Source organism: Chelonia mydas, chromosome 17, assembly GCF_015237465.2.
Source record: "Chelonia mydas isolate rCheMyd1 chromosome 17, rCheMyd1.pri.v2, whole genome shotgun sequence".
Lineage (NCBI taxonomy): Eukaryota > Metazoa > Chordata > Testudines > Cheloniidae > Chelonia > Chelonia mydas.
The window spans coordinates 6,425,082-6,451,954 of NC_051257.2; the positions used below are offsets into that span (position 1 = coordinate 6,425,082).

Sequence of the window (26,873 nt, forward strand, 5' to 3'; positions counted from 1 at the left end):
TGCTTATTATTTTATTATCCAAGCAATTACTTTTTTCAAACTTGGTCATGGATCTAGTCCAAAATAAACACTAATTATATGCCAAGTTTTCCGTTTCAAAGGTCAGCTGTTTTTGAGTTACCTGCCTGAAGAAAGCATGGCAATTTGTACAAATGGGAAAAGATGTATTTTTTCAGCATGTCTTAATGCAAAAAAAAAAGAAAGGCAGAATAGATTTGCCTCAGTCTTAAAAAAATATCACATTGGCAAAGGCCAGTCAGCAACAGACAAGGTTATGGGGCCTGATCCAAAACCCAGTGCGCTCTAGGGAGTCCGCCATTGTTTTCAATAGACTTTGGATCAGGCCCATAATGAGATTTAACACGGCTAGGGAGCTAAAGGTGCAGTACATTTTTTTCTTTTTAAATAAAAAACAAAGTTATTAGGCCAAATATCACGCTGACATCAGTACTTCCCTCTTCTCCTCCTCTTTGTAGGGCCTTTTTGTAATCTTTGTTCTATAGTGAAGCGAAACTTAACGCTATCCCCATCTAACAGCTATTTTTACAGTGTGACATTTCTAAGTGTTGTAATGTTGTTCTATCACTTTTGATTAAATCATCACAAGCTAGTCCTATGTTCAGTACAAAGGAGCGCATTAGAAATATTTCAAGTGAATATCTTTGTCATATCACAAATACATTCTATTGACAATCTGGTTCGTTTAATGATTGCTTAAGGGGGCTATGCTGCTTAACTCGATCAGCTTTTGTTGCACAGAAACTGTGTTAATGTAACTTATCAATCTTCCTGTATGTTTTGACTTTTGGTGCATTATTACATTTATTTATCAGGTACTCTGAAGAGCTCTACAATAATTCTGGACCTGTGATTCACAATGCTTAAATTACTTTTGAAAACTGAATACCTGCAAAATATTTTCATGAGTGTATTGCTACAAAGAAACAATGAATATAAATTGCTATTTGATTAGCCACAAATCTAAACGTAAAAAGGTTCAGTGTCCATCAATTCCACTGGTTAGTGAAATTTAGCCATTAGATATTGGTATGATGTTTCAGAATATAATATCGGGGTAATTAATGGATTATATAGTTATATAATAGCCAGTAGAAGAACCTGGTAGCAAAAGCCACTTCTTGTTTTCATTATGCTTTGCAAAAATACCAGTCTGAATGGCAACATGCCACTTATGTAATGGGTTAAAATGACGTCATTTACAGTGCTGACATCAAATATAACCCAATCTGGATATTAAATAGAGAATCCAGCTTACTGGTTTAAGTGGTAATTTCACTGTGTATGGAGCTGAAGTAATAATTTTCAATCTTTTCTGAACTTCACTGGAAAAACGCAGGCCGAGCAGCATGATTTAATACCTTGCCGTGGGTCATCCACTTCCACAAGAGTTTCATGACACACAGCAAACAGTCAACAATGTGCCCACCGCAACCTTAATGTGAGTGGGTCTTTGTCCAGCTTGTGCACTCTTTGGCAGCCTGGAAACAGAAACCAGATGCAGATATAGTTCACCCTGGGTTTAAAAAAAAAAAAAAAAAAAAAGAGGAAGGAATCTGTGGCTATCATGGAACCCATCATGGGTGGGAGGAAGGTAGCCAAGGATTTTGCTGGCACCTCCTTGTGGCAGATGCCCAGTGCAGGTACTCTGTCTGGAAGGGATACGATTATCAGATAATATGGAATGGAAAAGAATTTTAAGGAAAACATCCCTTACGGGAGCTGAATAAGGGGGGCTCCTAAGTCTCATCAGCGAGAAGCCAACACCTCCTCCTTTTCGTAGCTCCCTTTAAGGGAGCTGAAGAAGGGGGTTTGGGGCTTCTACATCCAGATCAGCAGGGAGCCAACCTCTTCTTCACACCTCTGTACGATCTGTTGCTGGGTACTCCCAAATATTATAAATGAATGAATTTGCAGCCTAATTAAACCACACCACAGCCTCACGTCTTTCTTCCAGTGTGGACGGAAAATACTTGTGTTTAGAAAATGATGTTTTCCCCACAAAAAGTGTCTTGTTCAACTAGGAGATCCATGGAAACAGGATGTTGTATCATAGACAAAAGATAATAATTTCAGTGCATGATCAAACAAAGAGAAAAAAAGCTGAGACATTCTAATATATACGCAAATTCATATCTCCATCTATAAAAGTAATACAAAATCTGTTGTTAAATAAATATTTTCCTTTTCTCTAATTTACACCATTTCCCTTTTTAAAGGGTATTTAATGAATGGTTATTGCATTCCAAAGAACTATTTCAATTTGTCAGCACCACCTATACTCTAAGTATTATTTTTTGTACCAAACACGCAAGACTGAGAACAGTACCGAAATATCACCATTCTAGAATTTACAGAGTACATTCTCACCTTAATGCACAGAGAGTTACATGTAAAATCCCCAAACAACGAGATGATAATACAGCTTTTTATGTCAAAAGCACTAATAGTAAGGATGCTTTGAACCGCACACTACTATTAAGGAGTTTTGACATAACAGATGGGATGTCAAAATCAGTCTGACTGGTCACCACAAGTGAAGATATACATGACATACATTCAGTTTTAGTTCTTTGAAATGTGACTTCATCCCCAAGATCTTCAGGGCATTTACGACGTTTTAGAACTCATTAATTTAGGCAAGCGGAAGATGCTGATTCCCTAGCCCTTTTACTGACCACTGTGCAGTCAATCAAAAAGTTATTTCTCTGTCTTAAGAAGACTAATAAACATATTACTTGTCAACTGGACAAGATTCACTAACAGGATGCATCTCACCTGCCCACAACCATTCTTCATCTGCAAAGAGGAAGGAGGGGAAAAGGTGCTTTCTTTGAGGTTTTTAAAATATTTTCAGATCACAGCTCACAGCACTCCAAAGAAAGGGAAGGGCAGAATCTTGAGTTACATGTCAACAAAACATCTTTTGTCACCACAAGTTACCTTAAAAATATTTGTGTAATTGAAATTACCCATTTTATTCTCAAATCTAGGATGAAGAAATATTTTAGGAAAGCTATGGTCCCTAACTTCTGGAACGAAAGTGTATTAGGAAACATAATTAATTAACTTCCCTTAGTATTTCAGCTATATCTATTACTACAGATATTAGTCATATTGTTCCTTCCTGCATTATAACTGTTTGAGGCTGAAAGTGCCAGAAAAGACACATTAACGGCAGTCTCTGTCAACTGATTTTCAACAGTCAACTAAAAGAGTTCAGATGCCAACGTTTACTAAAGTCATCATGTGCATGTACCACACTGGACTACTAAAAGACTGATGTAATTTTTAATTCCCTGAAAGAAACATAACACACATGAACCACATTTTTTACTCTTCACATACAATATGATACAAAATTAACGATGGTAAAGGAACTTACCACTGGGGTTAAAAGCCATGCAGCATATAGGCTTTTCATGGGCAGGGAAGTGGGCCACAATACCGTTGCTGTCAGAATCCTCGCTAACAATCACCTGCATAACATTAATGGAGACAAAGAAAGGTTAGGTGTTGCTGTATGGTACAAAGTTGCACAGTCATTCAACACCCACTCATTTCTGCACTTCTCTGCAGAATTTTGAAGATTCTGTTAATGACTGCCTGAAGAGTAGAAATCCAACAGGCCTCTTCATAAGCAGTGGAAATTCATGCCGGGATTACTAACACTTGAATATCCATTTTACAAAAGATACATACTAGCAGGAATTAGAAATATTAATGTGTGTAAAAACTATAGGAAACATCCAGACAATTGCACAATTTTCTGCACTATTTTGTAGATGACATGGAGTGATTTTTAAAGCATACAGCTCCCATACTGCAGACTACAAAAAACTGGACATACTACGGGAGTCCCGGGGAGTCCCTTTTACTTATCGCTTACAGATAGAACTAATCCTACTGCTGCTGTGCTGCATGAAGTGTTGGTGGGTACAGCGCAGGTTTGTGCAGGACTCTGTACCCTGGGTATTATGAAGCTAGGCTCCATGTCTAGATTGCTGCAGGTTGAGGCAGGGTTGTTGCCAGCAGGTCTATGATTAGGAGGATCCAGTGGGGTCAACTTTCTACTTCAGAATACATTTGTTAGTCTCTAAGGTGCCACAACTACTCCTCGTTCTTTTTACTTCAGAATAGAATCTCCTGTTCCATCTCAGGGACTCAAGAAGAAGCTGTACAGAAGCTGTGGAATTATCTCACTTTTCTTCAGGTTGGTAGGTGGACTTTGTCCTGCACAAAGCCAATTTGTTTGAGCTAGTCCAAGAGGGATTGATGAGGGACAATGTCAGCCAAAAAGCATACATAATTCCATAAGTGTAAACAAGAAATAATTTTTCTAGCAAGACGAAACAAAAAATGACAGAAAAAGAACAGGTAGCACAAATGCAACCTAAAAAGCGGAAGGTGTCACTTAATCATGACACAGGAAAACCTTTTCCTTTGTAATATTTAAAGTATATGTAGCAGAACTGTCTGCAAGTAGGAAAAAAGACTGCTTATACAAAGGGAAAAAATAAAGATTGAACACGTCTGTTAGGTCATCTAATCCATCTTCCTGGTAGTGCAGGACACTTCACTACAGTATGTTCCCATTGTTTTATTATAATCTTGTTTACCTGAAACCTGTTTAAAATATCAAAGTACAGAGTAGAAAATATCTACTTTGGCCCATGATCCTTGGTTTTCAATGTTCTGTTGTCCCCATCTATAAGCATTGTGGTTTGAATGACAAGGAAGTAATGTGGTCCAGACACCCTAGCACGCAGAAGAGGAAGGTTGAGTGTGTATATTGAAACAACTCCCTTATAAACTTAGTTATTGACAATCGTTAAGCACTGAATAGGTTTCCAAGAGAGACTGTGGAATCCCCTTCACTGGAGGTTTTTAAGAACAGGTTAGATCAACCCCTACCAGGAACGGTCCTGCCTCAGTCCAGGGGGCTGGACCAGATGACCTCTAAATATCACTTCCTGGCCTACGTTTCTATGATTCTAGTTAAATATGGAAAACTCAAAACAAGGCAAAATAATCCCAGAAGATTATTAATGAAAAACATTTGACAATTTATTAACAATGTAACCCATATTAAGTGAATGGCATCTACACTAAATAAGCAAGGTTCCAGTTTTCTTAATAAGGTAGTGTAAAATTATTTCTTCCAAGATTCTAATAATTTGTCTGTTGTATTCCAAAATACTTTTGAGGGCATTTAAAACTTCCTTTTCTTAACAGTCATTGGATAAAATGAGAAATCATCTTAAAATGTTTAAAGAAGTCATGTAATAGAGATGAGGAGGCCTGCGCCCGACTTATTTTAAACGTTCAAACTACTTGGCACTGTCATATACAGACAATTATGGTTTTGCTTTCCGTTGTCAGCATTCCGTACTGATTCCAGAACCACTAAGAAAAGGGTCTGGAGATCTTCCTAAGAGCATTTCAAAGAAACAGCATTCCTTTTCGCAGCCTATATAAGCTGCACTGAATAACTCCTATATATCATCTTTTCACAGCTTCCACTTTTATGTAGTCTTACCCTAGGCCTCCTCATCATAATTAAAGATAGCAGTTGCACCCTAAGCTAGTATCACACACAAAACAGCAGATTTTTAAATCCAGTCATGTTACACCAAGTTTTTGTTAACCTGAAATTTGTAGATATCAGTATTCATCTAAAGCACAGTTAAAACAAGTTAATGTACATTATCTGATCTGTTGCATGTGCAAATTTTTATACAGACAGCAAACATGATTAATTCAGTGTGGGTTCCTTTTAAAGCAATGAAAGTTGCACCGAGATGATTATCTCTAAAACAAAAATCTCTGTACAATGGTCAAAGAACAGTCTGGCTGTTAGGAAAACGCAAACACTTTTAGTCTAAAAGTATCATGACAAATAGGGATTCCAACAGGATCTTTAGGCATTGTGAAATGCTTTAGGCATATCTGAGTACAGCATAAAGCCAAAAATTTATCATTCATAGGTTAAGCGAATGGTGTTCAAATTTTAAAACTGTTTTTCAGCTACTTAAAATGCCCTTCCTGGAAGGTGGTAATTTGTGAGTGATTTAATATCAGTTTTCTAATAATCTCCGGTTCTTCATACAAAGCTGACTTACAAACATAACAAATGAACTACCTTTTAATCTTTTCACTTGGATTTACTATGCCACTGTTTGTGATTTTTTTAAAGGAATAAGAACAAATTGATTTCTATTGTCTCCTTTCTACATTCAGAAACACATAACAGGCCTTGAAGACCGTGCAAACCCCAAAATGCTAGAGAGTCTGACTCTTTGGAAAGCTGTCTTATTCAAATGGCAATGTCAGTGTCTCATGTTTAGCTAAAGAGAGTAAGAACTCAAATCTTTGTGACTCAAAAATACAGAAATTAACAGGAGGTGGAGAGCTCCTACAAGAGATCCTCCAATTCTCATGGCTCTCAGCCCCACACTGTCTTTCCATCGAATACTTTTCACTCCCTACCATGGCAGCCGCTAAGAAAATGGGGTTAGCGACCTCACATACCTGCCAATGTGGGGAAACATGAAGTTAAAGACACATCCCTCATGTTTTTAAAGTCAACATAACAAAGGAAATTACACTGGAATCCAGGAGGGAGGTTAGTAAGGACCTGAAATGGACAGTGTTTTGTTCATCACTTACTTGTATTTAAAAGTCTTCTGGGTGTACCTGAAACTTTTACTGTTTTTCCCCTTCTTGCATGTCTGATTGGTCAGTTGCTGTGGTAAGCTAGGGAGAGGCCTTTTTCCCATCTCAGTATCATCTCTACCATCTCTACACTACAATGGAGGGAAGAGGCAGAGGGTTCTCCCTGGCTGACCCGATGATCAATCTTGTCAGCCAGAGAAGAGCCCAGCAATGAACTCTAGGCTGTGGTCCTTTCAAAGCAAGGGAAAATATGAAGGCCTAGTCTTCCTACAGATTTTGTACCCCATGTAACTTTTTCAGTTAGATGCAATTTTTTATTGATCTATTGCCCCTAGTGTGAACGCAAGAATACTAATATAAAGGTGTCTTTAACTATACCCCTGTAACAGAACAAGAGGCACCATTTTCATTTCCAGAACAAGGCTGAAAGCTGCAGCACTGAGGCAATGACGAAGGTATTCAGACCACAGGGGATTCTTCGAGATAGACTTCACAGAAGATGGGATGGGGACACTTTACGCTGATGCTGAAATGAAAGAAATTTTCTGCCAAGGGTACTGGAGGGGCTGGAATGGGTTGAGAATTATCCATGGTGATTGGGAGGTACGTTAAATCAACATTGACGTTGTAAAGCCGTCCCTTTCCACCAGTTCAGACTGTGTGCAACTAAGAAGGGCGGAAGTGAGAATCCTTTCTTGGGAAAGGATGGCACAAATTGCGTAAGGATGTCTTCAGCTGCTGCCAGAATGGGGAAGCCCCCAACCCCGTATTTTCATGCTGGAACTTTTTCAAACTCCATGGCAGTGATTTAAACACACTCCTTTTGGTGCTAAGATTAAAAGACCATGACAAAGTCACTTTTAGTAATAGGCTCATAAATCCGGCCACTGTCCTCACAAATGCCTGGTAACTCAGTATCACAAGGTTACTCAAATATCTTCCTTACATATTTCCCTGTCATCAGAAATTAAGAATTCCACAAAAATAACATTAGGCCTTTTCTGTCGAGACCCTGAAAATCACCACTCATCTTATCTGAGATGCCCAGCCAGCACCTCAGCCAGATAGCTGCAATGAGATTTTCAAAAGAAGCAGCTCTACCCAGTGCTTAATTGAACATGATGAGTCACTGCTGTAGCTCTATCAAGCTGACTACATTGAAGTTCAACAAAACACTAAGCAATAAAAGACTAATAAAGTACTCATTATCTTCTTTAAACAGAAAAACAGACAAAAAACCAACAGGAATCATTACACTTGTTATTAGAATACAATGTTTGCTTTGAAGGCAAGAGAGATAGTTTAAACTAAAGCCTTTTATTCCTAATTTGTGTTTTACTTCATTTTTAGTATATTCCATGTTGTTGAACAGAAGCCATTGACAATTGTGACTTCAATTATTTTAATCTTTAAAGGCAAATTACACGTCTTACCTCAGTGGAGACATGCTTTTAAACAAAATATGAAAGTAACACAAATAAAAATGGACACAAATTGAATCAAGTTGGTCTTATTCTTAATACAATTAAGAAAGAATGATTTTTATGATGATGGGATCAAACTAATCAATTTAGCAACAGAAATATGAAGAATAAAATATTCTATAACTATTGCACATACAAAAATATCTTCATTAAAGTCTCAGTGGATTTAAATAGCTAAAGTCAGTGCATTGTCAGCTTCAGGTCCTAAGATGTATGTGCAAAAAAACCCCAAAACCATTATAGCTAAGGTCAAACATCAGTGGAAAAGGGCTAAAAGTGATAAATCTGTGGCATTAACTACTGCTCTCCTTTTAATAGAATCCAGCATAAACTCAAAACAGCCTTGCGCTCAGCCTGAACCGTTTATCTGAGACAAAAATGTCTTCTTGACAAAAAGCAGATCCCCTTTAATAAAAGTAAGGCAGACAGTATTATGCTCTGAGGGAATCCTGTTGCTATATTTTATTTTTATTTACATTATCATATATATCTATATATATCTGTAATCCATGTAGATATAAAAAGTGAAGTATATTATGAGTGTTAGAATATTGAATTAACTTTTGTGAAAATTGTACTTTGTCGTAAGTAAAAGTACTGGGATTAATAACCAATGGAATTGCGTATGCCGTTAAAGTTTTACTGTTGAATACCCTTTATTCTTTAAGCCTTTTGTTTTACCATAAATGATTCTTGATACTTGATAAGCATCTTTATTTGGTTCAATTGTTATCAGCTCCTTACCAAATGGAAATGAACTTATGGAACTGCAGCAGTCTGCTATTTTTTTTTTTTGTGTGTGTGTGTGTGTGTGTGTGTGTGTGTAAAGAATTCCTCTTTAATGCAATAAAAAGTTAACAGGGAACAGGAAAAAAACACCAATCACATTTTAAAACATAAAAAGACAAACATGTTATATACCTTATAATTTTTCAAAGTTAACATTAAAAAAATTTCCTCAAATATTTTCATGTGTTTTGAATGATCAATGAGTAACCCAGTGATATATCATTAATCACATCACTCTATCAAAAACATTAAGAATCAACTAAATCTTAGATGTTTAACAGATTTATATTCAGGCACAAAACTGCCGGCTTTTGAAAAAGGTCATTATTTCAGACTAAATGTGGGTGGCCTAGTTGATGAATTAATTAAGAATAAAGAATCAAAGGTCAAAAGAAAATAATTTTTCTATAAAACTCAAACCACTAAAGGTTTCTGTATTTATTTCCAATTAGAGAAAAAAAGAGGACATCTGTATAGGTTCGTTTTTATCCATTTAAACTAATTAACAGATCCAAATAAATAGCCACTGCAGTTAACTGAAAAGTTTGGTAACACTTCATTAAAAGAACGTTTAAACAAGCACACGGACCGTGGTAACATATTCTGGTTGACCACAAAGTTACCTGGGGTTCTTGATCATTATTTTTATTCAGTTTTTAAATATAATCCAAATAATCCAATAATTCAACATTTCTACACTTTTCTTTTAACGACACTACAGTTAAAAACTCTCTCAGAGTACTACTGTTTTTAAAAGAAGGAACTAGCACATAAACAACTGCCACATGTGAGATTTCACTAATATATCTACATTAATAAGATTTACCAAAAATATTTTCCCCAGAGATTTACAACATTACATCTCTGTGTGGTTAAATTCAAAGATTTCTTCGGTGTACAAATGTGTGTATATTTCTGTATAAAGTTAATAAATGTTTCAAATTAAGCAATATTATGTTAATATCATATCTCATAAAATGCACTGAGTGCTATCTTGCATTCATTACACTGGTTGCCTATAAAAGGGTAAACTGAATTTTAAAAAGAGAGAGAATAATGTCCGTTTAAAATTCTAACACTTCTGGCCTAACTATGTTCAATACATGCTTCTTAACCCTAATTTCGTCAGATAAATCTGCATATCACACACATACACACCTCCAAGTTAGGGTTTATACTGTCATATCCAAACTCAACAATCACACATTCTGCTGTTGTAGGCCCCACGGTATAGAACGAGCTCCCCAGTGACACCTATTTCATTTAATCCTTTACTTACTTTTTTCCCTTTCAAAAGTGTTTGCAGGAGAACCACTGCTGGCCATATATTTATTACCTTCCTTCGCTATGCTTTTTATTCCACTTTTTAAACTGGACCCCTCATTTGTTTTTACATATCTATCTCTTAAAGAGGTAATTTCATTATTTTTATTACTCTGTAATTGTTTTCATTCCATTATATAATACAATGCCCCAAGTTCTTTGTCAGAGGTGGGGTTAGTGCTACGTGGATAAATAAGGTGATTTTGAAATTCACAAAGGGCACTTAGGTGCCCAGTTGAAAGCCATTCGAAGTTGGGCACCCGACTCCCATCCACGTCCCTGAAACTTGCCTCCAGAGGTGCTATTATTTTTGACTATCCTTTAAGACACACACCCCAATGCACAGGTCCCTGGATGAAAGGACTTTGCTTCAGTGTCTGGAAAGGGTTAACTCAATCCAGAATACAAACTTATGTGGAATCCGTGGGTTCCCATGCAATTTAGGAAGACCCAAGCTACCATTGAGCACATCCATCCCAATTCAACAGAGATGTAACAGCTCAAACCACAAATCCTCATCCTTCCCTTTCCACCTAAAAGGAGTCAGGGATTCTACCCAGTGGTGCCTCATACCTACTTTGTCATTTCATTTCTCCGAATGAGTCTAGATCTGGATACTATGTCCTATCACTGCCCGCTTAATCACTGCCAGGAGTGGTGCCTTGAAAGCAAAGATAAAAATACACAAGGGATTTGACCTGTAACTGAGCATGGGGCTAACATTAGACCCTGTTAGTAACCCACATTAACCATCCAGCTCAACCACTCTCCATCCCAACTGGGTGAACCCAACAAAGGTTTGAGGAATGGGGCAGGTGTGAAGGTGGGGTAAAACACACTATAGACAAGCCAATTTGCCATGATGGGGTAATTTCCTTCCAGACATTAAATATAATGAGCAAGGATCAACCCAGCTCAGGTAGTCATATAGGCAGCAATAGAGCAAGGTGATTAACCATGTGTCTACCTTTAAGAAGGCAGTGCAGTTGTAGCCATGTCAGTCCTAGGGTATGAGAGAGACAAGGTGGGTGAGGTAATATCTTTTATTGCACCAACTTTTGTTGGTGAGAGAGAGACAAGCCTTTGAGCTACACATTGCTCTTCTTCAGATCTCTCTGACCAACAGTAGTTGGTCCAATAAAAGACATTACCTCACCCATCTAGTCTCTCTAATACCTTTAAGCATGTGAGCAGTCCTATTTACTTCAGTGAGATTACTCATACACTTAAAGTCAGGCATTTGCTTAAGTGACTTGCTAAACTGGAGCCTGAATCAATTATGCTATGAAAACTACCCATTCTGTGGAGGTAGTGCAGATGGATCCTACATCATCTAAACAGTAACCGGTCACCTCCTGCGGATGTACCTGATCCCATCAGTGTGAGAGAGCAGGAGCATTCCCAGCCTCCTACCAACTGACTCTTATTCCCTCTCCCCTGCACTAGAACTAGTTAATTCATGCAGCCAGGAGAACTGGAATCTGCCATGTTCAAGCCAGGATCGTGCACAAAATCTGCTGATTCAATTCAATGATGGGGGAAACAGAGAAGGAGGGTAGCATCTGGCAATGACTCAGAAGGGACACAACTGCAGGTCACACACCTTACACAGGAAAGTGCCCTACAGAGGCAGTGTTGTACAACAACCAACATTTTCTAGGCCACATAAAAAATTAAAACTATCTCCCAGATTTTTGTTGATCAAGCTTCTTCATTGATAGCCCTAGACCTTTCCCTGAAGTTATAAAAAGGCCTTCTGTGCGGGGGAGGGGGAGGGAGGGGGAGGTTTTTTCCCCGTATTAGAAAAACCCATGCAGAAAATTCTGAGACCCAGCTCCACACTGAAAATAAATTATCAACCCCAGTACTGTTTACATATCCCAGGTGACAAAAATACAAACACCAGAAAGTTATTTCTGGATTCAAATGATCTAAGAATAGTGTCTACCTCAAAACCTGATACTTCAGGGTTTAAGACAAAAAACACAATTGTTTCACGACCAATAATGGCTTATTTATGATATTGTAGTGTTACTTGGGCAAGACAACTGTTACCATTTTTACAACTACTTTTCCACAGTGTCCTTTAGGTTTGATTACTCCCTACTACTGGTAAGGTCAGAGGACAAGTTCATAAAAACCTCTAAACCAACAACAAGACTTAAAAACCTAAGATAAATCATTTTATTTCTAATGTAGAATAGTTAATGCACAGACAAGAACATCAGAAATAATGACTGCATTAAACAAGGCTTCATGAGAAATTTATGAAGTAGAATTTTTCTTTTTTTCTGGCTTTCTAAGAAAAGGCAACAGAAAATTTTCCAGGAAACAAAAATGAACCCCAAAGGCCAGCAGCCTTATTTTACTAACAGGTTTCAGAGTAACAGCCGTGTTAGTCTGTATTCTCAAAAAGAAAAGGAGTACTTGCGGCATCTTAGAGACTAACCAATTTATCTGAGCATAAGCTTTCGTGAGCTACAGCTCACTTCATCGGATGCAGTGAGCTGTAGCTCACGAAAACTTATGCTCAAATAAATTGGTTAGTCTCTGAGGTGCCACAAGTAATCCTTTTCTTTTTGATTTTACTAACAGAATCTTGTAAAATCAAATAAAATAGTGTTATTTTCTATTTTCTGCTGGTTTTGTATTATTTTGTTTTTAGGAGAGAAGGGGCTTCTATATCAAATCACTGGCAACACTGTATGGATTTGATTATCTTTAAATTAATTCTTGGAAACATTAAAGTATCAGACAGCATTTTATAAACCTGGAAAGGAAAATATTTTATTTTATCATCAGTTAGGAAACATACATAACTTGACTTTTTCCTTTTATTTTTAAATATCTTACCAAGATAACAAAGCTGTACACACAGTACATCCTAAACTTTAGTGTGGGCCCTTTGGGGGTTGGGAGAAATAGGAAGGAATAAGGGCAGGGCGTTGTTGTTTTTGTTTTTAATTCAGCAAATGTTGACAAATATAGTATGGAAAAAACTCAATTTGAGGAACCATCACAAATAATCAAACCAGTTAGAGTCTTGCATGAGTAGAGTTTCCACGATCAGGCCCTTGAAAAATAAACTATTAGTTGAATAAATCAATAAGAAACCTATGACACCTTTATTTTATAAAGAAACTCAATTAAAACATTAGTTTCCATTTTAAATGGTTGACATACGGGTTTTTTAAACAGATAATCTTACATGGTATAATTGTATTCTATAAATTAACTATGCTGTCAGAAAAACAATATTAAATTGCAGACCAGGACTCACTTAAACTTATGCTTTGAAAAGTTGAGTAATTACAGACTTTCTACCCAAGTTCTCCATTTTCTTAGCTAACCATGGTCTCCCAGTTATTACTATTTTACACTATATCAAACAATTCACCATATTTCTAGAGCAGTGTCAAAATTTCCTGCTACATTATGTATTAATAAATGTAATCAGACCATACCCACATACAACTGGTCAGCATAAATCAACATCACTTTTGAGCAAGTGTTAGAGGGACAGAAAGTGACACTTCACACTTGATGTTGTCAAAATGTCATGTAAATGCGCACTACAGGCTATATTCATGCTGGCTTAAATTCAGTCCCAAATAGCACTTCCTAAGCCATAACAATGTGCATCTGTAAATTTGCTTGACCTGATAAAAATCATGGTTATATTTTTCATTTGGAAATGTAAACACACATAATGCATTTTTAATTCTAAAGTCTTGTGACACTTAAGGCACTTCTGATACTCTTTTTGTTTCTTTGCAAGTTGTATTACCTGCCCTTCTCCAACTGTCTCGGTATCAATAACAGTGATGATCCCAGGCACCAGAGGACTTCGACGAGTATTGCTATGAACTAAAATCTCTTCTTCAGTTGCTCCTGAAGGCAATGTCCCTGTCAGCTGTGTAACCACTTTCCCAACCATTGTAAGTCCAGTCTTTATCGTCTATAAAAAGAAAGAGAACCAATAAATACAGTTTTAGGGCTGTTTTTCAGATCTACTTTGAAATTTCTCTCACAGCACAATGAATGTGGTGACTAGATTGCTCACCACCATACACCAAAAAACACACAAAACAAATTAAATGGGTTTTTATAACTGACATACTAATTGTGTGAGATGCTACATGTAATAACATTCTATTTAAAAGGCTTAGCAAGCTACCAATAGAGTTTGATCTATCTCGTGAACTAGTTTTCTTTGGAAAATAAAATGTAATTTCACATATTTTAGCTAAGGGCTTCAAAAACATTGATGAAGAGAAGTATTCACTGTAATGTCTTTAGACATTATTATGTTAATTTTTTTCTTTTTAAAACTAACATTTTTATTTGTTTGTTCCTGGAGGTACTGAGCAAAAGCCACTACAGTTGAAAGCATTACAATACATTGATATTATAGTAAAAGGGGACAGGTGCACAGAACCCTTTGAAAGAAGGGCAGTGTGTGCGTGAACAGATCACATTTCTATTGCCACATGACCGTGCTCCTCCATGATCATGAACTACAGAAATATACAAAGCTTATCCTTTTTTTCATTTGATACGTCACCTCAGAGATGGTAACAGGGAACAAAATGTATGTTGTAGCTGCAGTGAGAGGAATAAGAGCATTACACATTCACTACATAAGAACGACCCTACTGGGTCAGACCAAAGGTCCATCTAGCCCAGTATCCTGTCTTCCGACAGTGGCCAACGCCAGGTGCCTCAGAGGGAATGAACAGAACAGGTAAACAAAGTGATCCATCCCATCGCCCATTCCCACTATGTAGAGAAATATTTACTTAGGACCAAATCATGCTTGACTTACTCATATATTAATAGTCCCACTGAAGGCAATGGTATCCAGATGAGTAAGACAGGAAGGATGTGGCCCTTGATGGATATAACAGGGATAGTCATTTATTTCTCAAGAATTCACCTTTTGGAGTTCTAATATCATTTGAATAGGAGACCCAAAACCAGTAACATTAAAGCCTACATCTTCAAAGTGGTGGGAAGGAGGACTTTCCAGCAGATCACACAATCCCACCAGCAGTAATGGGACTTACTGTTCATGTTTCCCAGGCATTGCTTTGAAAATTTATCCCTTCCACTGGGTTTTATACTTTACTAACTTTTTTTCTGCAAGTGGGGATGGAACAGGACAGTTTGGGAGAGATGGCTTAAAAAAAAAAAAAACAAAAACAAAAACAGCTACAACTCTGAAATGTCTTTCCTTGGACTGAGGACCGCTCTGATAAATAAATATAATAGGAGTTTAAGAACAAAATGACATTGTAACAAACAAATTCTTAACTAAAATGACAAGCAAAGCTGCCTGCTAAATTGAAAAGGAAAAAAAAAGATACAGATCACAAACTGAAACCAAGAATAAGCCACAAATCAATTGTAACTGCTTTGTTTAGTGCTAAAAACTCAAACTGCAGTGATTAGAAAACACATTAGTGTTCATCAATTAGCAGCCAAACGTTTGCTTTAATAATTCATAGGAAACGACTTACACAAAGTCTGGTAGTGTGTTGTCAGGAAAGCCTCTGAAGGACCAACAGAATTAGGCGCCACACTGTATTGATGGCAATTTCTAGCCAGGAAGCCTGATTAACCTCTGAGATGCCTCTGTTGATGTACTTACCCCATTAATGCTAATGGAGATGCTACCACTTAAAATTGAGCCATGCCTTTATCAAAGGAATGCCTTTTGGTTTTAAAGTCTTTAGTAATATATCCTGCTATTTGCTTCTTATCTTGTCTTTTCATACTCATATCAGTGAATAAGAAAAAACAAACTTTAACAGCTAATGTTTCATCCAGAAGATAAAAAATAATATACAACAAAACAAATAATGGTATCTGAAGGGAAAGACCTAAAAGTTAATACCACAATACTGTGTTACAACACATAGGCCTTCAGAAAAAACTGACCAATACTGATGCGACATACATTTGTAACTAAGAGCATACACTAATGCAGTGGTATTTTATGCAGCCAGAAAATGTAAGCATTACAGATTCAGTAAAATACATGGAAAGATTATGTGGCAAGAACAGGTTAGAATGAGCCTCTTAAGAAAGCAACTGCAATATTATATCTAGTTAGATTATATATAGTGACAAGCACACTATTTAAGTCTTTCTATGAAACACATAGCATGCTTATCTAACAAACTGAACTACTGTCATATGTTATACCAGATTGTGACTGCAAGACGTCTGAAAAGTAATAGGCGTACAAAGATTTGGCCCAGTCCATTAGTACATAAATATCAGTGCAAAACCATTACGGTGCTTATTCCCTTGTGCTATGTGTATATTCGCAAAAACTTCCCTGGTAATCTTTAACCTTTCCCATGCCATATCAGCTGTCCTCCCTATCCATTAGTGCTAATGGCCTTGCTCTCACATAAGCTGTTAGTACTCATTAAGAAGTTATCAGGTATCAAGAGAAAACAGATGCAGTTTTTGCTAAATCACTTTACCACCTTGGGATTAAGAGACACCAAGAAAGAATCAACTAAAGCAGTTATTAGGTGACAAGAAAACTTGGTTTATAATTTGGTGTTAGACATTAGGCAGACCATCAAAAGAGGTTTAAATTTAAATAAATGTATGAGTTTTCACTTTTCAGTTTTCTTCATTATTGATGGGAATCAGTAGTGAGTGAACACATCATGTTTTCCTAAAAATGAAATCCACTGTTTCAATGTTTTCTTGTAAACAAGTTGCACATTTAAATGCAAAATCTCAAACTTTGCGTACTGCAATTAGACTCTTAAAAAAACCTGTTCACCTTCAAATATAAACAGTTATTTTAATTTAAAAAAAAAAAAGTATGTACTCATCCACTGTTTAATCTAAAAATACCACACCTTTAATTAGCTGAGAAAATTAAAATGGGTCATTCAATGACAGTTGAGCTGTTTAGTTTTAACAAGATCTTATGTCCTTTTAGTGATAAAATGATGTATTGTTATTTCTCACAAAATGAACAATAAGTTGACATAAAAATATAGATGTTTCCAAATTAAGACTCTGGAAGGAGAAGCAGGAATGTCTGAAAGAACCAAAGCTTCTGCTGATATGCAAATACCCTGGTAATCAATAATTAAATGGAAAATATTGTTTGAATAATATAACAGTTCCTTTGATTCAAACAATTTTAGATCCAAATTTGAACCAAACTTTTGATGAAATTCTGAAATGAAGTTCTTGCCTCTCCCTTCTCCAGCCATGATGAGAACCATATGTGCTGAAATAGCAGAAAAAAATGGTCTCACGAGATATAGAGAGGAATCTATTGGCTACCCTTAAAAAAAAAGTATGGAAAGGTGCCTGCCATGCCACCCCAAGACTGAATTAGGAGAGAGAAGGCATACCTGGACACCTCTTTAAGAGACTAGAGTATGAGCTGGTCTGGCTGATCACCTTCTCAACACACAGTCGTTAGCAAAAAGCTGGGTCTCTCTCCAGGTAGATGGGAAGAAGCCAAAGAAGGGGATGGAAAAATGTGTCTTCTGCTTTCCCCTCCCCCCCTCCCCCCCCCAAAGCATGGATACTGCAGATAAGCAACTTCACATCTGGATGATTATCTAAACCCAACCCCTGGAAGTTCACCAATCACTAAAACCACTCAATAATAATGAGCTTCATTCCTGGAAGATGCTACATGCCTTCAGTCCCATTTCACTGACTTTACTGGCAGTGGAGAAATCCATGGGATTTGAAGCGTACCATACAAAGCAATTTTCATCTTTGTGAACATTAAATAACTTCCCTGATATACTCTATTAAATTATCAACATTTTAAAATGTGATAATTTTCTGTTTCAAGGGCACTTACGTTCAGTGAAGCTGCTGAACTTATCACTACTGTGATCTGCCTTAGAATACACACAGATAGTCAACACACTCTCCAAACAAATGGGAAGAAATGAAAAGATCAGAGGGGCAAAATGACCCATGGAAAAGCAACAGCAGAAAAGGGAGCTTTTGTCAGATGCAACAAGTGGGAACAGTGAAAACTACTCTGTCTGTTCAAAACAAAATCCTTCTAAACATCTAAAATAAAGATCATCAAATAATAAAGCCATGATATTGTGAGTTTCTCCAATATTGCCGGGATAAAAAGAGAGATTAACCCTTTGGCACCAAGAGTCAATGTCTCCTAATGTGACTGTGGTTTTGAATTTGGCATTAAATGTAAACAGGGGTAGGTAGCTCTAGCATTGCCAGATAAAGGGATTGTGGATAACTCTTGAAATTGTTGATTAAGCAGGAGACCTACCTACTTCAAATGATAAACGCATGGGAACCACATTAGGGAGAAAAAAAGCTGTTAGCTACTGCGGCATTTTTCAAGTTAACCCATCAAATGTCATCACAGTAAATATTTTCCACAGCTACTGAGTGTTTCCTCTGAGGATCTCCAAGTGGGAGCTCTCAGATGGGGTTCTATCACCATGACTCCTTACCATACTTTATCTTCCTTCTCTGTGCAAAGGTTCCTCCACTTCCCTCAATAAGAGATTGGAATCAAGACCTACAAAAGGCTGAATTTCTCAAGGTCATTTGAGAAAACAAGAACTTTTATGGAACCGCTCTGAATTCAAAAGGGACAGAGTAGGGAATAAAAAAGGACATCCACTTTAAAAGTAGCTAACACTTCCATTGATCAAAGGGATGGATCCTAAACCATTTCATGCAGATAAGATATAATCACAGTTGAGGCCTGTAAAGGAAGAGTTACTTAAACAAGCAATAAGGTTGACGGTGAGGTAATGGGAAGGGCAAAGGGCAACAGATATTTGGAGTGTGTCTTTGCCTCTGAGGTAAATCAGTGTTTCAATTACCAGGAAATCGCATATTGCTCACTGCTACCCAGTTGGATTAAAATCGGTCAAAACAAAGTTATTAACTTTGTTCCATGCTTTAGACTTGCTAACAGACACAGAAGTTACAAATCTGTTAACAGAAAGCACAAACATAATTAAGACACCAATCCTGCAAATGCTTACACATGTGCATGCCTTCACTCCCTTAAGTAGTCCCATTGCCTTCACTTGGATTATTTACATGAGTAAAGTTCTGCATGTGCATAAATGTTTGCAAAATCGGGGCATAAATTTGTATCAGGTTTGTACTAATCAATTGGAACCTGGTCAACGAACAATAAAATAGCTTCCTGCCTATCAAAATTTCAGGCTGAAAATATTTACATTGTCCATTGATGTGGACATAGAAACAATGAAACACGGATATCATATGGTTAAACAAGAAGGATACAATGTTATTAACAGCCTACAGCTAACTGGAATATATCACCCAACACTACCCCACATGTTTGTTCCAGAGATCTGAACTGGCACCAGTGGACCTTGAGGTCCTACCTTGAAAGTGAGTGTGAACCCATGCCCTCTCTCTACACGCTCAGGCCAATCAAGGAACCCTGACTGGATACCAGAGTCCCAACCTCTTCCTCTCTTTCTTGGAAGAGGTACGATAGATGAGAAGAGCTACAGGTAGCACCGGACATAGAGGTACACTCCTGTCGTTATGTCACACTACATAGCTGTTTGCCCGTTTCCCAATACAGGGAAGATGCACCTTCCAGACCCCAAAACTGGGAATCAGCCCAGCCCCTGGCACTCTCAGACATCCAGCATATTAGTGATAGGCAGGACAAACAGGGCTACTCAATCTAGGATCCACCTTTTTTTTTTTTTTTTTTAAATCATCCCCTTCCCCAGCTTCAGCAACAGAAGAGCCAAGACCCCGGCTTGCACAGCCCAACGGCAGCTGCAATGGATGGGATGAACGCCAGAGCCTGGACCCAGATGCTCCATGTGATCCTGTCTCTCCATACAGCATGAAGAAAGGGGGCAGAAGTGGGAAGCGGCAGCCCCCCATCTACTAGAGGCAAAGAGGTAGGGGTAGAGCAGGGAGGATGATGAAGACTGTCTCAAATCCCCTTGGCCAAAATCTCCCTCCCTCCCCAGAAGGTTGTCTCCACTGTTCCCAGTCCCACCCAAACTCCACCCTGGCTTGCAAGGTGGGCATTTTACTACTCTAATTTATATCACAAATTGAGGTCTCATTTAAATATATGCCCTCCCCAGCACATATCCTGTACACAAGAGTCCCTGAGTCTCCCTTGCCCCTATTTACACAATGAAGTCACAACTAACCAAGGACCACCCTAACAATTGACAAGAGAATCAGATTTCCATTCTACCCTGTAGTACCAACCCGGAAGTCCTTCCCCAAGTATCAGTGGGTTAGGTGCATGTGTTAGGGCATATTATCTAATGGCTTTCTATCTTTTCCCAGCTCTGATTACTATCTTGCTCTTACATAGGGTCTCATACATTTTTCTTTCCTACAACTATACAAATATTTTCCCTGTTTATTGCACCATCATTATTTTCAAGTTTGTATGTATTGGGCTCGTATGTATTGGGTGAAATTCTCCCGCCATGTAGGATGCAGGAAGTCAGACTAGATCATCATAATGGTCCCTACTGGCCTTAAAAACTATTAATCTATGGTCTTGTCTAGGGACCCTTTTGTGCTTTCTGACAGATACAGGGACTGAAAAAACCAGCCAGAGAGTAACACCACAAAACAAAAACTTACCCTTTGATCTGCAAGGACTATTGAATGTGTGCTACCCAGTTCTTCTTAGGGTTTAACAACATTGTGGCTTGCTCTTTCCAATGACGTATTGGGCCAGACTCTTGCTTATATTAAGGCCACTTTTTAGGCTGCTATGGTAGTGTAAAGTGACCCTCATGTAAACAAGAATCCAGCCTATTTGAGTACAATTACAGCAAATGCTACTGAGCTAGTTAGCTAAGCCCATTTGCCTGTTTTTTTAAAACAATGCTAATACTGATGAGACAGAAAGTATTTTTTTCACCTTTTTCCACTGAGTGTGAAGAAACTCAAAGCAGATATTACGGATTTAACATAGTATCTTCAGGAGGAGGACGATCCAAATTTCCCCTCAGCAATGTAAAAACCTGTGATTTTTCTTTCCCTCCAACCACAGCACAGTTGAGTTCTAAAGCCATCTTGATGGAATACATTCATTTTTTTATTTGCTTTTATATGAAACATCATGACCTTTGCTTCTCTTTGTGGGTTCTTTAAACTGTTGTTTTGTTCTGTGCAGTTGTGCTTTCTATTCCATGCTGTCATTTAGATTCTCTTTGTAATCCCTATGATTAGAACTGTTTTGTTGTGTATTTCACAAATCACAAGGCTTGTGGTTATAAGAAAAGCTTGTAATCAGCATGAAGTTTGCCAGCCAACACTGAAGCTCACTTTTGTGTGTGTGTGTGAAAAAGAACTGACTTTGCCAAATGTGAGAGGTAAAATCTCCAGGAAAAAAATGCATGCTCTTTTGGCTTGCCTGAGATTTTTCCATGAAAACTCAGAGGCTTCCAAACACACAGAGGAACGCTGTTCCGACTAAGCAAACCATAGGCACTGGTATCTAAATGTAAACATTATTATTAACACTGAGAGGCTTTTTTGAAGGTTATAATAACTGGAGCTGGGTAAATAACTGATTTTTTTAGTTCGGTGGCTGAACTCAAAAAATCTGAAAAATAAATCGGTTTGTATCAACAGTTTTTTAGGTTTTTCTTGACAGTGAAAAACAAAACAAAAAAATTCATTTCAGGTCTAACAAAACATTTCCTTTAACTTGAAATGTTTAGTTTTCGGGGGGGGGCTTGGGGTTTTTTATGAAAACTTGGGGGTCAGGGGTTGATAAATCTAGCTAAAATTCCAAACAAATATTTTTTCTGAACAAAGTCAAAATGTTTAATTTTGAAAATGTTGAAATGAAACATTTCTATGGTTTTAGAATTTCATCCCCTCATTTTTTCCAGCCAAAACTATTTGACAAATCATACCAGTGAATAAACTATTTGCCGAAATAAATTCGGCCAGCTCTGGTAGTAAGTATATAATTAATTAACTCTTCTATCCTTCAAGTAGAATTTTATCACCCATGAAATACAGTAAAAATATAGTCCTGGAACAACTATATCCACAAAGCACCAGGCACGGCTGTGTTTATAAACGGAGTATCAGTCCTGCTTGAGTAGATTTAACTGAGAATGCTCACATGAGCAAGAGCTGGTAGTGTGACTAAAGGTTTGAGACAAAAAAGCCCAATCGTGAATGACGCTGAGTGACTACTGAGAAGCGCTGAGCAATGGCTGCTCAGAAACATGCAGGATCTGGCCCCTATATTTGGTTTTATTATTATTAAAGCAATTCCAGCACCTTTCTTAGATTCTTTTCTGTTTTGTGAATTCGAAGGGCGGGGGGGGGGGGGATCTCAATACAGTTCAGCGAGGGAATCTAATAATCACTGCACACGATAACTTCTTCCAGCGGTTGCTGATGTACTCACTTTGGCAGCACTAATGACTGTGGCAGTGTAAGACTGAATGTTGTCTCCACAGGCTCCACCACGGGACTGATGGCACCGGATCAGCTGCGAGGAGAAAGACAGCCAGCAAGTCACTATTATTAAACTATACAACCCCGTAACCCATTAGCATAGCTCTTATTTATCATGTACAGTGGCGTGTTTTTTCATACAAATAGCAAAAAGCCCTGCTGAGACACTTAACCCCTTTTTATAATCTTCTGGGTGCCACCCAGACTGTCGCAAGCTCAGCTTTGGTTTTCAATTACAAGATGAGTAGTCCCTAAGAATTCATAAACTTTGAAATGGTGGAATTTTGGGTCTGGCAGCATTACCGCAAATAAATTTAAATAAATATAATCAACGGCTTTAGCGATGTCTATGTAACTTTAAATATTTGACATCCTAAGAATTTGGATGTGGCTTTCCCCTCCGCTCCTTTTTTTTTTTTTTTTATTATACAGACTCCAGCAAGCAGAAAAATGACAAAAGAAAAAAGTTTGCTACATACACATTTCTACTTCTTTGGGCTTTGTAGAGATTTAATATGTCTGCAATTGCATTGCTTCTAGACTGCTTTTGTTTTATTATTAATAGACCAAAACAGGACACCTTTAGCCCCTATCAAACAATTAACAAAGACTGCCAGTTAAATAAAATGGCAAATGAGTCACTGATATTTATTGTTGCTGCATAGAAAACGTCGACTCTCTATTTGCTCCCTTCTATCATTTTTGTTGAAAGAAAGAGGAAAAAAGGATAAAAATCACCCTAAACTATATCTTCTCCTGAAAATGCCTCTTCGTAATTCTATTAAAATGGGTAAAAAAGTAAAAATTCAACTGAAGAAGGGCAACAGTCAATGTATCCGAGGGACACATCAGTAGCTGAAGTTCCCTTTTGATCTATTTATTTTCATAATTTGTTTAAATATTGCTACAGTAGCATTTGCAAAACTTATAGATCAGTCTGTAAATTGAACAACACTGTAGCTGACCGATGGGTGTGGTGTTTCATCAAGAGGCAGACCTAAATTTGGACAGAGGTATAACAGCAGGCAAATTAATAAAAGCTGCCTCTCTGATAGTCTTTGGCTCAGTTCTTACAAGCAGCTATTCCTGTCACAGGAATGTAACCAAGGGTGAACATGAAAAAGGTAAGTGCTTCCATTTTAAAATACAAACCATACTCTGGTAACTGAAGATGAAGTTTTCAAACACATCTTGTTTTAAATTCGCAATGATCTTTTAGGACTACACTGGGTAAAAAGAGTGCTAATTACTTTCCTTGGCATCTAATTTTTCCTCTCTTTGACTCTAAAATAATCAGAACTAATTCAATATTTTACATTCTCGAAGACAGCTGTGGTCTAATGGATTGAGCCTGGAGGCAGGCAGCCAGGAACTTTTGAGTTCTAATCCCCACTCTACCCACTCACTTGCTGTGTGGTCTTAGACAAATCCTTGGACCACTTTGTGACTCAGTTTCCCCTAATTGTAAAATAGGCATACATCTGTCTTACAGGGGTGTTGCGAGTTATTGTTTAAAGAACTGAACACAATTTTTAAGGTGTTAATTGCTGAGCAAGCTATATGATGCAATCATGGATTGAAAACTCTCCTTTTTCTGCCTGTACTATTCTTGTATATCCAGGCCCTGTAAGCTCACACAGTTGAATATGGTACATAGAGTAGAAGGATGATATAACTGCAAACAAAACACAGCTGGTAGGTGTAATTTTTGGCCAACCATCATTTGTCAATGTCCTTTTAAAGGCTGCAGCCTTTTTTTTCTTTTTTTTAAACAAGTCTGTTCCTGTGGTTTAGGTAAAATCATTCTGGCTTCTCTACTACAGAAAATATTTAAAATTTAAGCTATTCCTTACCTTATTTTCTGCATAAGCAAGCCAACGACTCCCAAGAGCAATGGGATTCATGTTTGGCCCCGGACAAGGATAGCAGCCTGAAAATTTTCAAAAGGCAGCACTGAGAAATATCTTAATGACTTCTTACAAAGAATTTTACTTATTGCCAAGAAAACAAAAAGCCTAAACAAAGAGCTTTCAATTGCTAATATCACTCAGCAAATGCTTACATTTTTGTAGCTGAAGATAAGATTGTGGCTAGATGAGCCATGTTATTAACAGTTAGTTAATTAATGGTAAATGCTAATTTTTCCTTATGTCTGAGTTTCTTTTTTAAAAGGCTGGGAGTGGAGAATAGATTTTACAACTTTAAGAAACCCATCACTCAAAACTGCATGAGATATTAACTTTTAATTTAAGTTACAGGGGTTTTCAGTACTTTGAAAAGTGGATTTCTCCACATTGTGACCCAAGCAATTCTATATATTTACACTATGATTAAGTTCACTTCACTGAATGCCTGCTGGTGATCAATAACTGCAATAAGGTCAAAATCATATTAGGTGTCTGTGGGTGGGTTTTGTTTGTTTTTAATAGAAGTATTTGTGTTTTACAGGTCACCTCTCACAAAGACTTATGTGGGTACTTAACTTTACCCACTTTGAGTGAAATCCTCACCCCATTAAAATCAATGGCAAAACTCCCATTGACGTCAACTTGCAATTTCACCCCGCAGGTAGTTCCATTAAGTCATTGGGACTACTCACAATGTATTAAATTAAGCCCATATGTAAGTATTCATGAAAGGGAGAGCTTTAACAGCATTGACCCCAATCATGAACAGTACAGAAGAGGGGATGTGTAAGCTTCCCTTGCCCAGCTTTATCAACGCATTTTAGTCTTGGCTTGCAACATTTCTTCTATCCCAGTACTGAGTCTCTTTTAAGCAGACTGCCTATCATGACAAACTGCGTGCTTGCTTTGGGGTGTGTTTACAAAACTGTGCTTTCTTCCTGCAAAACTGTTCGTTCGTTATCCCCTTCACTGACTCAAGCTCGGCATCAGAACTCCAGTTAGCTCCATACTAAAAACTTTCCATCGCTTATAGAATCATAGATATATAGGGCTGGGAGGGACTCGAGAGGTCATCTAGTCCAGTCCCTGCACTGAGGTAGGATCAAATATACTTAGACCACACTTGGTCTAACCTGTTATTCACGGTCTGTGTTACCAAGGAAAATAGGTGCATTTGCAGATACACCTGCAAAAGTCTTAAAATTTTAAAATAGATATGCATAAGGCTAAGATTAAAAGTTAAAAACAATACAGCACAGAAAATAACAGTGTTAAAAAGCAGCTAAAGTTAAAGATCCCCTTGAATATTTGAAAAGGTGAGGGTTAAATATATATATATTTTAAAGTTGCCAACGTTTAAAATTAACGAACTAGATAGGGGTGCTAAATGTAACCAACAGAAAGTCAAAAGTTAACGAAATATAGAAAATGCTAGCATTAATTATAAACAAAAGCAGGATTAAAATAAAAAATATTATAAAGACAAGTTTAAGAACAATTTGACAGAAGAAATAGGAAAGAGTAAAACCTAAATGAAAAAGCATAAAGGAAAAAAATCTGGAACTGAAGGCTGCACTCTTCCTATTGCACTCTGACCAGTTTGCTATATACTGTGGCCTGTTCTTCCCTGGGTCTTTTTTGGTCATTTTAGATTGTAAGTTCTTCGGGGCAGGGACCGTCTCTTTCTTTATAGATGCCGAACACATAATACTATGAAGTCCAATCATATCCCAACCGGGGCCTATAGGTACTACAACACCACAAATAATACGTAACATTTTTCCTTACCATTTAGGGCTCCAATCCTGCAAATAGATATGCCTGTGCAGATCCGAACCCCAATGCATTGTGCCACTAACATCAATGGAATTTCATATAGATATAAGTAATTCCACCACAGTTATTTGCAGAATTGGGGCCTGATGCACGATTTGATTCTGGGTGACTAAATGTGAAAGGCTAGTGCAATAAGATCCTGAGCCAGTAAAGTACCTTTAACCATGTGAATAGCCCTATTTGCTGGATTGAGGTCAGTACTACCTAAAACAGCACCTAAATGTTGGCATGGTTGGCTAAGGGAAAATTATTCATGTTAACTATTTTGGGAGGGGGGTACAAAATACAAAAACTACACATAATTTTAAGAAGAAATATCATAGGCAGTGTATAAAGCATGGATCCTATCAAA

General features: G+C 37.5%; 1 protein-coding gene across 11 annotated transcripts in view; it reads right to left on the minus strand.

Annotated features, from left to right (window-relative positions):
• Nucleotides 1–26,873, minus strand: part of BCAS3 (BCAS3 microtubule associated cell migration factor) — a 494,723-nt gene that overhangs the window by 372,688 nt on the left and 95,162 nt on the right. For 10 of the 11 annotated variants that reach the window (XM_043531385.1, XM_037880505.2, XM_037880501.2 and 7 more), the window contains exons 11-14: nt 24,632–24,708; nt 22,729–22,812; nt 14,077–14,247; nt 3,404–3,497 (exon numbers count right to left, since the gene is read on the minus strand). In XM_043531385.1, the coding sequence (XP_043387320.1) occupies nt 3,404–3,497; nt 14,077–14,247; nt 22,729–22,812; nt 24,632–24,708 (426 nt within the window). The remainder of the gene's footprint in view (nt 1–3,403; nt 3,498–14,076; nt 14,248–22,728; nt 22,813–24,631; nt 24,709–26,873) is intronic. The other variant, XM_037880509.2, reaches the window with a different exon arrangement.